This window comes from Lutra lutra, chromosome 13, assembly GCF_902655055.1.
Source record: "Lutra lutra chromosome 13, mLutLut1.2, whole genome shotgun sequence".
NCBI classification, from domain to species: domain Eukaryota; kingdom Metazoa; phylum Chordata; class Mammalia; order Carnivora; family Mustelidae; genus Lutra; species Lutra lutra.
In genome coordinates this window covers 10,906,122-10,921,099 of record NC_062290.1, presented here as the reverse complement: position 1 = coordinate 10,921,099, position 14,978 = coordinate 10,906,122, and the positions used below count along the sequence as shown (strand labels likewise).

At 45.0% G+C, this 14,978-nt stretch overlaps 1 protein-coding gene across 5 annotated transcripts in view; it reads right to left on the bottom strand.

Annotated features, from left to right (window-relative positions):
• PIP5K1B (phosphatidylinositol-4-phosphate 5-kinase type 1 beta) overlaps positions 1-14,978 on the bottom strand; it is a 290,783-nt gene that overhangs the window by 133,523 nt on the left and 142,282 nt on the right. Inside the window, exon 1 of one of the 5 annotated variants that reach the window (XM_047701154.1) lies at positions 13,642-13,668. The exons of the other annotated variants lie outside the window; for them this stretch is intronic. Coding sequence (XP_047557110.1) covers positions 13,642-13,653 — 12 coding nt within the window. The 5' untranslated portion in view covers positions 13,654-13,668. Of the gene's footprint in view, positions 1-13,641; positions 13,669-14,978 lie in introns of those variants that run through there. 5 annotated transcript variants of the gene reach the window in all.

Here is a 14,978-nt window from a genome sequence, read left to right as displayed (position 1 = left end):
AGCAAGGATCAAACTCGAGGCCAACATCCATCAGTACTGACCAGCCACTTGCACTACCCAACTGGAAACAACACTCTCCCCATGGAGTCATCACTTGGTGGCTTGCTCACCCCACTGCAAATATTACATCGCCCCTCATCTGAGGATAACTCCCTACCCTCCATCCAACAGGAGGAAGAAAAATGGCTTGTTTTTCCTTTCCCACATGCTCTTTACTTAAGATCCCAGGGCAGCAGGACGGCAAAAGACTGAGAACTCAAGCCTCTAGTGCAACTAGTGCTTCAAAAACAAAAAAGTTTGCTATTTTAATTCTCCCTCTGAGCTCTGCCATGCCTCCAATTGGCATCAGTGACCTTTTGTACCAAGAGCTCTGACTTCTGAAGGCTGAAATGGATTTTCTTCATTTTAACCTCACATAAAAATTCAAAACGCCTGCCTTTCCCTAGCCATCACTCAGAGAAGTATGGTACAAGATACGACATCAGCCCCTTCCAGAGGACCCAACCCTCTGAAGCGTTCTGTTCCAGACCTATCAACAGAGTCATGTGCTTTCAAAGTGCTTGGTCCCTGCCCACCCCCTCCCCCCACCCCTGACTGTTCTCTGGAACTATCTGTATTTTTTTTTAATTTAAATTTGTTTTTTCAGTGTTCCAAGATTCATTATGCACCACACCCAGGGCTCCATGCAATACATGGCCTCCTTAATACCCACCACCAGGCTCACCTGGTCCCCACCTCCCTCCCCTCCAAAACCCTCACTTTGTTTCTCAGAGTCCAAAAATACTTTATCCTTCAAGGCTGACATTCAAAATGGATGGAGAGATAAAGAGCTTCCAAGACCAGCTAGGTTTAAAAGAGTATGTCACCACCAAGCCGGCACTACAAGAAATATTAAGGGGGGTTCTATAAAAGAAGAAAGAACCCAAGAGTGACATAGAACAGAAATTTACAGAGACAATCTATAGAAACAAGGACTTCGCAGGCAACATGATGTCAATAAAAATGTATCTTTCAATAATCACTCTCATTGTGAACGGCCTAAATGCTCCCATAAAATGGCACAGGGTTGCAGATTGGACAAAACGACAGGACCCATCCATATGCTGTCTACAAGAGACACATTTGGAACCTAAAAATACATCCAGACTGAAAGTGAAGGGATGGAAAAGCATCGTTCATGCCATAGGCCTCAAAAAAAAATCTGGGGTAGCGATTCTCATATTAGATAAACTAGATTTTAAACTAAAGACTGTAGTCAGAGATACAGAAGGATACTACATCATTCTTAAAGGGTCTATCCACCAAGAAGATCTAACAAGTGTAAATATTTATGTCCCCATATGGGAGCAGCCAATACATAAGCCAACTGTTAATCAAAATAAAGAGTCATATTGGTATGAATACATTAATTATAGGGGATCTTAACACACCACTCTCAGTAACAGACAGATCATCCAAGCAGAAAATCAATAAAGAAACAAGAGCATTGAATGACACATTGGTCCAGAGGGATCTCATTGATATATACAGAACATTCCACCCTAAAACAACAGAATACTCATTCTTCTCAAGCGTACATGGAACTTTCTCCAGAATAGCCATATACTGGGTCACGAGTCAGGGCTCAACCGATACCAAAAGACTGAGATTATTCCCTGCATATTCTCAGATCACAATGCTTTGAAACTGGAGCTCAACCACAAGAAAAAGTTTGGAAGGAATTCAAATACTTGGAAGCTATGACCACCTAGCTTAAGAATGTTTGGATCAACCAGGAAATCAAAGAAGAACTTAAACAATTCATAGAAACCAATGAGAATGAAGACACATCAGTCTAAAACCTATGGGATATGGCAAAGACAGTCCTAAGGGGGAATTACATATCCATCCAAGTCTTGCTCAAAAAAAAATTTAAAAATTCCGAATACATCAGCTCTTTATAACATAAAGAACTGCAAAAGTCAACAAATTAAGTCAACTCCATGCACAAGAAGGTAAATAATCAAGATTAGAGCAGAGATCAATGAGATAGAAACTAGAGATACAGTAGAACACATCAACGAAACTAGAAGCTGGTTCTTTGACGAAATCAATAAGATCGATAAACCACTGGCCAAACTAATCCAAAAGAAAAGAGACAGAACTCAAATTAATAAAATTATGAAAGGGGAGACATCATGACTAACACCAAAGAAATAGAAACAATCATCAGAAATTATTACCAATAGTTACATGCCAATAAGTAACCTAAAGAAATGGATGCATTCCTGGAAACTTCCAAGACTGAAACAGGAAGGAACTGACAACCTGAATAGACCGATATCTAGTAACGAGATTGAAGCAGTGATCAAATACCTCCCAAAAAACAAGAGCCCAGGACCTGACAGATTCCCTGGGGAATTCTACCAAACTTTCAAAGAAGAAATAATACCTATTCTCTTGAAACCGTTTCAAAAACAGAAACAGAAGGGAAACTTCCAGACTCTTTCTATGAAGCCATCATTACCCTGATCCCCAAACCAGGCAAAGACCCTACCAAAAAGGAGAATTTCAGACCAATATCCCTGATGAACATGGTTTCCAAGATTCTCAACAAGATCCTAGCTAATAGGATACAATAGCATATTAAAAAGATTATCCACCAAGATCAGGTAGGATTTATCCCTATATTTCTACTTAATTCAGTCATCTAGCCCTCCCTGGGCTAGAACACCTGTCCTACAGTTTGAGTAGCCAATTCTCTGTCCGCTACCCTCCTCCCCGACCCCCAGCAAGAGAAGGTGGTCAAAGCAGCAGGACTCTACATCTGGTATTTTCGAACTTGAGAAAACACAAGAATCTCTGGGATACTTGTTACAACAGATGGAAGGCAAAATCACAGAAACCAAAAAGAGACCCAGTTGCCAGGGGTTGGGGGAAGGGTTGCCAGGGGTTGGGGGAAGAAACAGAGAGCACAGAGGGTTTTCAGGGCAGGGAAAATACTCTGTATGACACTGTAACAATGGCTACATGTCACTATACATGGGTCTAACCCCACAAACACCCAGCATCAAAAGTGAACCATAAAGGAAACCATGGACTTCGGGTAACTACGATGTGTCAATGTGACTTCATCAACCGTAGCAAATGCCCCACTCTGGTGGGGAATGGTGACAATGGGGAGGCTATGCATGTGGGGGGCGGTCAGGGAGCACACAGAAAACCTCTGTACCTTCTCAATGTTTCTGTTCACCTACAACTACTCTAAAACAAAGGGTCTTGAAAAAAAAAAGTCAGTGGGCATTGCAAACCAAATCCAAAACCTAGAACAGATGGATGGGTTACATTTCCAGGCTCTTCTGATTCTAGAGATCTGGGGTGAAGCTCAAGAATTTGCCCTTGCTCTAAGGAGCACTGGAAAATTCTTCCTCCTATGGCGTAAGATTAAATTTTGAGTTACTGAAGGAATAAGATTTTGGAAAGGGCCCCGTTGATGTCTGTTTATGTTGAATCCCCAAACAGGCTTGTGATCCTATTACCTTCCCTTCCAACTCCTTAAAATTCAAGAGCTCAGATGGGAGAAACTAGAAGTTGTAATATAAGCTAATATTTTTTGGATCAACTCTTTGTGCCAGACACTAGATAGATGACCATCACATTCACAAGCTACAGTACCCATGCATGGCATGTACTTCTAGCATATTCACTGAGTGGCAGGCACTGTTCTAAGTGCTTTTGGTTATTTGAACTCTTTTATTCTCACAATGACCCTAATAAGCAGGTACTATTACCATCTCTATTTTACTGACTCAGGAAGGTTTAGAAACCTACAATAGATCACACAGCTACAGAAGACATGGGATTGGGACTCACACCTGGAAGCAACTAACTACACCACGGCCTAAAACATCAAAATCTCTAAACTCATATAATCCTTTCAAGGACCCAGAGAAGTACCAACAATTACATCCATTTTCCAGGTGGGGATTTAGGGCACAACAAGGTTAAGTGACTGGCCCCAGTCACATTGCTAGCGGGTGGTGTATCCTCACTAGAAAGCCCATGTGGCTTCCGCATCTGCTTTTTGTTTTTTTTTTCCAAAACGAGCCTAGAATCCAAGTCAGAAGTTCCCTTTCAAGTCTAGCTGTCTGACCTCAGCAAAGGAAGTAGCTCGGCGGGAGCCATTCCTTTTGATAAAATAGGGATAAAACAGTTTATTTTGCTTCTTGTCCTACTCAGCCACAAGGAAGCCTAGGCAAAGCTGTAAACCGCTCGGTAAACCAGTATAGAGACTGGTTAATGTCACTTGTTAATGAAGTGCTCCCAGGGGACATGAGGCACGGTGACAGGTGCTGCTGGTGTATTTTCTAACACAGCCACGCTTGGGCAAGTTATGAAGCAAAAATGCTAGCTGGAGTGTCTCTGGTTAGCGGATGAGTAAAGTGCGATGCTGAGGAAGGACCTTCTGTGTACAGTGCTGGTAGGAGTTCTTTCCCTGCCCAGTCTGAGCCACAAGCCCTTCTTCCTTCCTTGGGGACAGCCACCAAGAGACCAGCGAATTGGTAACAGGTGGACGGCTTCACAGACACCCAGCCTCTCCTGTCTTCTCAGTAAGATTTTGCGCACGTTCTAAAAGCACTGGGACATGACCATCTTTCCCATCCAGCTCCAACGGGGACCTCTGACTCCTTCAAAACATAGAGTTCTAGATTTCAGAACACAGCGAAACAGGCTATTTTTATTCCAGGACTTTGCATGGGCTAAGTGGTAGCAACACGTTGCCTGGAAACTAGGAAAACCTCTCAAGCATTTCATACTCAGAGAAAGAACCAGAGAACATCACAAAAAAAGCAAACCACCGACACCTAGTTTCATAGCCCCTCTTTCCTAACCCAAACCAGAGCAGGGATAAGGGTAATACAAAGAGGAAAAATGAATGTCAGCTGGCGTTTGTGTAATAGGTTCTATTTTCCAAAGCACGGTCTCTTAATGATCGTGTTTGATCCTCACAGGCAGAATCAAATTGCTATGCGATCAAATACTCTTATGCAGGTAGGGAGGGTTTATTTATAAAGCCCATTTTTTTAAAAAAGATTTTATTTATTTGACAGACAGAGATCACAAGCAGGCAGAGAGGCAGGCAGAGAGAGAGGGGAAAGCAGCTTCCTGCTGAGCAGAGAGCCCGATGCGGGGCTCGATCCCAGGACCCTGGGATCATGACCTGAGCCGAAGGCAGAGGCTTTAACCCACTGAGCCACCCAGGCACCCCTAAAGCCCATTTTATATGGGGGCACCTGGTGGCTCAGTGGGCTAAGTAAGCATCCGACTCTTGGTTTCGGCTCATTTCACGATCTCAGGGTCCTGAGATGAAGTCCCATGTCGGGCTCCGCACTAGGACGGGAATCTGCTTGTCCCTCTCCCTCTGCTCCTCCCCCACACCTGTCCTGTCGCTCTCTGGAATAAATAAATAAAATCATTAAGAAAAATAAAGCTCATTTCATAGATGAAGACACGGCAGTTGGGGGAGATTCACTGCACCTAAACCTTTTGGCAGGTGCGTGGAAGAGCCAGGAATGACCCTGTGCCCTCCGAGGCCCCTGGGTCAGCACTCCCCGCACACAGCTGCGTGTGCCTGAGTTTCTCTGCTGGAGACGGATCTGACCAAAGCTGGAAATATGGGCACCAGGAGCTCATCACAGTGACAGGAACAGTACAAGTGAACATCTACAGAAACCTACAATCAAGGGAATAGCGATTCCGACAACAGTAAGATTTAAAGGAAATGACACTGGCTACAGGATATAGCTTTCTTCAGCACATTGTCTAAGAAACCCGATCACTTAATGGGCCACCTGATATCACTGGCTTGAAGAGGAAGTATGAAAACATTTCATGTCCGCAGCATTTTTCCCTCCAAGGCGTTCTGATGAACTAATTATGGGATTAGAGCCAACAGAGATGAGGCCACAGTGATTTTTATCAGAAGGACAGATCTCACGGTGTCACCACCTTGCCTGAAATCCTTAATGGGTTCCTGTGTCCTCACTGCAGGGTTGAGTCCAAATCCTTTAGCTTGACCCGGAAGCCTGTCTGATAGCATCTTCCTTCTTGACCTCCACGGACCTCCTGCATCCTGATATAAAAAGAGATCCCCACCCCCACCCCCAACACAGACACACAGACACACAGACACACACACACACACACTCTCTCTCTCTCTCTATCCTCTGAGCAAGCTGACCTTCCAGGTCTGTGAACCCCTAACAACCACATATGACATTTTCTACTTGTGTGCATTTTTCCCAAGGAAGGGGTCCAACACACTCTCTTTTTTTCAGAATGTCTGTTTTTCCAAAACCACACACAGATCGAGAGTCTAATTCTGAATTAGAGATGTTCACAGCCAAGGTGCCTTACACTAAGCCATAAACACCCCGCTCCGTAACACCTCTTCGTAGTGAGAAGAGGCAATTCTCGTCCGACAAGGAGAACCCCCAACCCTAAGTCCAGGGTACCGCCCCCCCCACCCCAGTACTGTCTCCTAACCTATACTCAACAACAGAGGCATAGGACTCTTCTTTGACTCGGTGATATAACTAAGGGAAAAGAAAGAGGAACAGATAGCATGAAACGGGTCCTGGACTACAGATATGGGGGAAGTCTGTGGGTGGGCAATGCAAAGCCTTCTGAGAAACAGTGGGGCCACCTCTCACCTCCAGATTACTCAAATCGTCTCTCCATCCCCTCTTTCTGTTTCCTACTGCTGCAGCAGCAAAGGGAGTCCAGGGGAGTCTCCCCTACCAAAGATTGGTAACTGGATGGTAGGCGCCAAGTCCCATTTCCATGTAAGCGACCCACGTACACGGTCTAGGGATCAGGGTGGAGCCAACTGTGAGGGCCCCGTTATTCTGCAGATCATTCTCCGTTACTTCAAGACTGACTCTGGCATTTTCTCTGCAGATGCTACAGACAAAGACAGAAGCTCCCCTCAGAACTCCATTCAGTCAGAGGCTGTTCCTCCATTTGACAAAGGTCTGAGAATTTTCTGTCCCCAAGCAACGGCACATGGGCAGAGACCCGAAAGGTGAGAACGTCCAGTCCGCAGGCTGGCTGGGGGCCCCACGTGGGCCAGGTGCTCTCCTACATGTGGGGACACACGAGTAGCCTGGCCAGAGTCCTGGCCCTCAAGAGACTGAGACTCCCACGAGGAGGTCCAGGGAACAGATTCAGGGACTCGAAAGCAGACCACTGGCGTAAACCACAGTGGGCCACAGGGAAGGTGCCAGAACTAGAGGCTGGAAAGACACAGTGGCCCCAGATCTGGGACCTACAGGCCATGCTAAGGGTTTCTCTATTTTGATAAGGAAACAGCATCCTAATTTGAAAAGGATCATTCCAGCTGCCCAGCAGAGGGAAAGGAGTTGGGGGACTATTATCATGGTTCACGGAGATGAAAAGATGGATAGATGAGATGAATGTGAGATGTGTTAGAAGGAGTGAGGACTTCTTAGGAGCCAGAAACCAGGGTGAACAAAGTACTGAAAAGTCGTGGTGTTTCTCTGCAAGAGCAGAGAGGACAGAGGTTGCTCGGCTGAGGTGAGGAGACTGAGGAGGAACATATTTCTTGGGGAAGCTCAAGGCTTCCATTTGGGATGTCAACAAGACTCCAGTCAGAGATGTTAAGAAACAAGTCTGGAGCTTAGAATAGAGGTTTGGGCTGAAAATTTGAATCTGAGTGTTTTTGGCATATAAAGGTTATTGAAAACCAAGGAGCCAGATGAGTTCTAGAAGGATCCTGAGCCTGGTGAAACATTTAGGGACTAGACAGGAAGCAGAACCTTTGGTGGTGACATAGGAGTGACCGCAGAAGTGGGAAGAAAATCAGGAAAACATGGCATTAGAGAAACCGAGAAAAGAGAATTTGAAGGAGTGATGAAAATCCCAACCAAGTGGCTGATAGGAATGTTACAACTTGCTGGGACATCAAAAACTGTGCGTTAAAGTCTCTGTTCTTTTCTCTCTCGTATCCCTGATTCATAAGTAAGTCCAAGTCCGGATTTTGAACGCTTGACAAAATTAATCAATAAACTCCAGTCAGATTATGTCATCCTCTAAACCATATTTATTTTATTTATTTATTTATTTATTTTTAAAAGATTTTATTTATTTGTCAGAGAGAGAGGGAGAGAGAGCAAGCACAGGCAGACAGAATGGCAGGCAGAGGCAGAGGGAGAAGCAGGCTCCTGCTGAGCAAGGAGCCCGATGCGGGACTCGATCCCAGGACGCTGGAATCATGACCTGAGCCGAAGGCAGCTGCTTAACCAACTGAGCCACCCAGGTGTCCCTAAACCATATTTTAAAAATGTGCTTTTAACTTTGGAAAAATAAAATGTTAGTTTAAAAAGTCAGGGTACAGGGGTGTCTGGGTGGCTCAGTGGATTAAAGCCTCTGCCTTCGGCTCAGGTCATGATCTCAGGGTCCTGGGATCGAGCCCCACACCGGGCTCTCTGCTTAGCGGGGAGCCTGCTTCCCCCCACTCCCACTTCTCTCTGCCTGCCTCTCTTGTCTACTTGTGATCTTTGTCTGTCAAATAAATAAATAAAATCTTTAAAAAAAAAAAAAAGTCAGGGTACAAAATACGTAGAATGAAATTTGACAATGACTGCATACGCGTCCCCAGAAGAAAACAGGACAGGAAGGAAATATATCGAACAGTATGATTATTTCTGGGTGGTGGAATGGTAGGTGATTTGTACTTTCAAGCCTTATTCTTCTTGAATTTTCTAAGTTTTCTGTTACATGTAGGAAAAGAAATGTCCTTCACTCAAGATACTGTTACTATGTTTATAAATACATTTAAAGGGATGAATTTAAAAATCTACATATATACATACATACATTCATGGTTGGGATTTGCTCATTCTTTAAATCTCATTTTGTTCAGGTCAAGGTCTCACTGCTAGAAACCTATGTAACTGCTGTACTCTCATGAAACGTAATCAAAATCAACTTTATTTTGTCTCCCATTGTCTCTCTAAATTTATTCTGGGGCTAGATATTCCCCTACCTTAGGATGAAATTTAGGGCAGGTCTAGGACCCTTCTAGGGACTCCCAGAATCAAAGGTCCTCTGTTCCACAGTGCACCTTCTTCTCCCTTTTTTTTTTTTTAAAGATTTTATTTATTTGACAGAGATCACAAGTAGGTGGAGAGGCAGGCAGAGAGAGAGAAAGGAGGAAGCAGGCTCCCGGCCGAGCAGAGAGCCCAATGTGGGGCTCGATCCCAGGCCCCCAGGATCATGACCTGAGCTGAAGACAAAGGCCTTAACCCATGGAGCCACCCAGGCTCCCCTCACAGTGCGCCTTCTAACCACTGTTCTCTCCGTGCAGTCTCTGTTTACATGGCAGCTAGACACGGTGACTCCCTTCTCCCAGTAGGTGTGGTTTCATAAATGACTTTTGCGGTATTCTGTTACTTTCCTGTTGGAAACCACTTTTCTGATATAATTTCTGCAGCCTTCTACATTTTTGAGAATAAGAACACTGGAGATATTGACTAAGAATAATTACGTCCCCCCCCCCCCCCCCCCCCCCGTGCCTACACAGACCTTCCAGGTGGTAAAATTACCTCTTAACGAGGTCATTTTGACATAGTGGGCACTAAGCAACCTTGTCAGATGCCCAAGGCAGATTTGTTTTGTATTTAATTTTCTATTATTACTAAGCAGCCTTTTAACAGAATCCTTGGGTATCCATGGGTCGGGAGGAAGGTTTGATTCTCTAAATGTGATGGAAAAGGCAAGGTGTTTCGTGTTCCATGGTTTCTTTCAAATGATCTCTACCTTATTTATAGGGTTAGCAGTGAAGCATTCTCTTGTTGGAATGGAAAAGCATATTAAGCAAACACTTCTCATCAACAGAAAAATAGTGTACTCTGAAGATATTCAGCAGTAGTAAATTATAAGCACTTAATTGCCCTTAAAGAGATACGCCACCAACTGCAGATGAAATTTCTGATTTAGCAGAGAACAGCATTATGAATGACGCCAAAGTAATCCTTCCAAAATATTACAGGGTGCACCGAGATATTCATCGTCAGTGTGGCCCAGGAGCATAACCTTAACATATATACACACTGCGGAAGAAAGTTTCATTTGTTTGTAAATTCAAATAAAAATATTATTGGGGGGCGCCTGGGTGGCTCAGTGGGTTAGGCCGCTGCCTTCGGCTCGGGTCATGATCTCAGGGTCCTGGGATCGAGTCCCACATCGGGCTCTCTGCTCAGCGGGGAGCCTGCTTCCCTTCCTCTCTCTCTGCCTGCCTCTGCCTACTTGTGATCTCTCTCTGTCAAATAAATAAATAAAATCTTTAAAAAAAAATATTATTGGGACGCTTGGGTGACTCAGTCGGTTAAGTAGCCAGCTCCTGATTTCAGCCGAGATGGTGACCTCAGGGTCGTGAGATGGAGCCCGGTGTTAGGCTCCGAGCTCAGCAGGGAAACCAAACTGCCTTTTCTCTTCCTCTGCCCCTCCCCTGCTTTTGTGTTCTCTCTAAAATAAATAAATAAATGAATTTTTGAAGATATTATTTATTTGATACAAATACATGTTTCGACTCAAAAGCTAGAAATAAAAAGGGATTCCTTTCTCACCTGCCTGGAACCAACAGAAACCAAGTTCCACCTGGTTTTAGAGGATTCGGATTCCTGTGAGGGAGCTGTTGATTTTAAAGGTGAAATGCTACATCGGTGCCCAGCCCTGCTTTGGGGGGAACACCACAGAACTAACGGCAGGTGACATTAATTGTCTGCAGTGCCTATCTGCCCTTCTTACTGAGCAGCTGTTCTCAATGAGGGTTGATTTTGTCCCTTACGGGACATCTGCCAGCGTCCAGAGACAACTTTGGCGGTCATAACTGGGGAGGGCCACTGACATCTTTTGGACAGAAGCCAGGGATGCTGCTAATATCCTACAATGCACAGCAAAGTCCCCTCAACAAAGAATCATCCAGCCCCAAGCAGCAACAGTGCCTGATGTTAAGAAGCCCTATGACACAGTAATAGAAACTTAGCCCTGGCCCTGGCCTCCTGTCCCCCAAAGCTCTTGCTGCATAAGAAGACAGATGGACAGACAGATAGACACACACACACACACACACACACACACACACAGAGCTGTTGTTGCTATTTTAAGGATTAGGGGAGGCTACTTAAAACTCCTTCAAGGAAGCTAAAGGCCTGTAGGAGAACTCACTGTACTTTCGCAAGCCCAGGCCGCAAATAAGATCTTCTCTCTCTTTCATGACCTACACCAAGACCTCGCCAAACTTTCCTCTTCCTTCCACCCGGTGACCTCTGCACTTATAGAAAAGAAGAGTGTATTTAGCTGAGGAGGAGAAATCACCCAGTGCCTGGCTCTCTGACAGTGTGGGCAGAACCCTTGGTTACTATTATGCGGTTAATTAATTCCGACGCGCATTCTTTGATGTCGTAACACAGGAGGGCTTGACTGCTACCCATTTGCCCCCATAAGAAGAAACAAAGCCAGAAACTAAACTTCTTTCGGGGGCAGGGATCCCTGCATTTATTTATTTATTTATTTTTCCCATGTGTGTTAAGATTTGTAAGAGTCCCTTCACTTTTTTAAATAATGAAGTTTCTTGATCTTTGAAAAAAAAAATAGATAAAATGTGGGAAATGACTAATGATACAGAAGCAGGCCTAAAAGAAAGAAAACTAGCTTGCTTTCTCCCTTGAAGGGTCCCTCACTTTGGTTTTTCTTCTTCATAGTTTAACTTTTTAAGATAAACTCTATACGGGGCGCCTGGGTGGCTCAGTGGGTTAAGCCTCTGCCTTCGGCTCGGGTCATGATCTCAGGGTCTTGGGATCGGGCCACGCATCGGGCTCTCTGCTCAGCGGTGAGCCTGCTTCCTCCTCTCTCTGCCTGCCTCTCTGCCTACTTGTGATCTCTCTCTCTCTCTCTCTCTGTCAAATAAATAAATAAATAAATAATCTTTAAAAAAAAAAAAAAAAAGATAAACTCTATACGTGGGCCAGAGGGAATTGTACACACATCTCCTGTCTATCCTGTAACAGATGATAGCATAATCTATACAGAACATAGATCCTATATGTGTCAGAGGAATAAACAACATCTATGAAAAACATACATATATGCATATATATTTGTATAGAAATAAATAATATTTATGTAACAGGCAACGCTCAGGGATCTAAGATGTGGAAGGGAGAAAGGGGAAGGATGAGATTACTACATGTGACAGAACCCTACAGACAACTGAAGTAATCTTACAACCCAAAACTACAGTGATTTCTCCAGACAGACAATGAAAAGCATCATTTGCTAGCGATGTGTTGTTTGCCAATCTTCAACTGCTTTTCTCCACGCAGGCCCTAAACGCTTCTCACAGGCTAGAACTGGCAGGGGCAAGGCCCAGGGTATGGTGACGGATGCTGGTAAAAGGATTTTAAAAAAGTGTGTGTGGGGGGGAATCTCTCTTTAAATTCCTATCATCAAGCTGTCCTCTCAGAGTGGCAAGTGAAGCCATCCCTCTTTTCACAATTACCTTATGTGAAATGCTCATCATGGTAATTATTAACCATATTATTACTACTTGCTCAGTAGTTCTCCCCATATTTCTGGAAAGCTGTGGAAAACAACATCAAGAGAATTTGAAACAAAAAGATCTGAAATGTTAATGCCAGTATGTTTCTGAAGGGGTTTTAAAATTTGGAATTTAGGTCTTAATACTCAAAGATTGGTTTTTAGTATTTAATGATTCTAATACGGTAATTTCTTCGGTGAGCTACAGTTCTGTAATATTGCCTTAAATTTGGCGGTAACTGTTTAAAGGGCTTATTATGTGCCAGGTCAAGTTATCTGTGGCGCTGATTTCTCACCTTAACACCATTACCTCCATTTTACAGAAGAATAAAGTTCAGAAAGATCATACATCCGAAAGGTAAACCCTACATTATAGTGTAGAGTACAGGAAGACTCTACACTAAAAATATTCTACGGACTGAGACATCAGAGGCTATTTACCTATTTTTCAAGAATCTCCATTACCAGGTTAAAGCACTGAAATTAGGGAATCATTTTAAATATGATGTTCCCTTTCAAGTCTGGATTAAGCACTCTTTGCCCACATAGCCTCTGTGCTTCAACACCCAGGAGGACCTCAAGAGGTGATTTCCTCTCTCCACGCTCTCTCGGAACCATGGAATGTGGTTTCTAAAACCCTGCATCTTAGAAGCCTGTGTATCGGGAAAACCACCACAGAAACCCCAGCCACGTGAGGTGCTCGGGACTCTCCCACGTGCCTGCGGCTCCCCCATTCCACACCCAATGGCTGTTCTCCCCTTGCCTCTGTACCTCTTCACAATGGCCTTTCAGATCACTGAGCTTTCCCTGCATCGGCCCTTCTGCCAGGAAAGCTCCTTAGGTCTTTGGGATAGAAGCACCCTCAGAACCCAGCTGGACGTCCAGCTCTAAATGGGGACAGAAGAGTCCCTGGCCAGGGAGTTGCAGGTCCCCGAGGTGAAGTGATGGGTTTGTGGGGGGGGCAGGGGGCAGGGGGCAGTGCAGGCAGGACCTCCCCCAGTAGCCCTGTGAAGCTCTCCTGGGGGGCCCTGCCGGCCTCACCTGCTTCTGCATTCCCTGCAGCTCTGGACCCCGGACAAGCTTCTCCCAGATTCACTGTCCCACCATCTCACTGCCTGGGGCTCCCTCCCTCCTCTCGCCACTAGTGCTGGAGGCTGGGGCTGCAGGACAGGGGACCCGGCCGGACACCCATGAAAAGACACTTAGCTCGAGCGCTTAGCTCTGCCACCAACCAGCTTTCTGACGAATGGTAGAAAAGGACCTGAAAAAACATTTGAAGACAACGACTCTGGCCCTCATTTCCTCAGGCCTGCCATGGTATTTTGCAAACACAGACAGACATTTGGCATCAGGAAGGAGGCAGAAAAATCTTAAGTCTGGGGTCCCTTCTGCTGTCAAGGGGCTGTGAGGAAGCTACTTCGGAAAAGCTCCATGACATCGCCAGGTCTCCGTCCCCTCCCCTACAAATGAAGGCATTTGACGAGATGATTGCCAAGATTTCTTCCATGTGTAAAATTTTCTAAGTCAGACTTTCTAAGCTATCTTCCCGTATACATGGTCACCAAGCAGAAGTCACTTGCATGGTGAAGTTTAACCTATTTCATTCCAACATGATCTCTGTTTTTTTTTGTTTGTTTTTTTCTCCCCAGTTACAGTGGCTCCATGAAAAAATACACACAAAAGTAACTGCATTTTGCCTGCTTTGGATTACAACTCTTAGAGTAAGACTGATACTGAGAAAGGAGAACCATCATTTCTCACAAGGGAAGCAAGCGGAAGCAACCTTTGCTTCACCCACGTGCAATTTCCAGACACGCCAGCGGGGTAGCAACCAGAGGCCTGCTTATGTCTGCCTAGGCCTTTTCTTTGAACTTTGAGAGAACCTGATGAAGCTGAATCTGATGTTATCTATGGTCAAAAGCGCTGATGTCAGAGCTATCCACTGACAAATACCTAGTTGAGGACTCTTCCCATCAGAGCTCACCACCAGCCTCCGACCCCTTTCCGGACTGTCAGAGGATGGGACTGTTCTTAGCCACTTTCTTTCCACCTCTGGACTTGACACCAACACACGAGTCTTCCGGTGGCCCAGCCCGGCATGCGCCCGTGATGGCCCTCACTGGTAAATGACCAGCCAGGACAGGACAAGTGGAAGTGCCTGACCCACAGACCATTGCTCAATGGAAGGGTGCTTCCTTCCCCCTTCCTAGTAACAGTTAGAGGAAACTGGGGTGGGTCCTGTTGCCCTTACCCCACACTCTCCAATGACATAAATGTGTCTACCAACAAACTGCCTGCCTTGCTCTGGACTCAACTTGGTGTTGGCTGAATGACTGAGCAGATGACAGTGGGTGGGTACAGACACTGAGATTCTATGA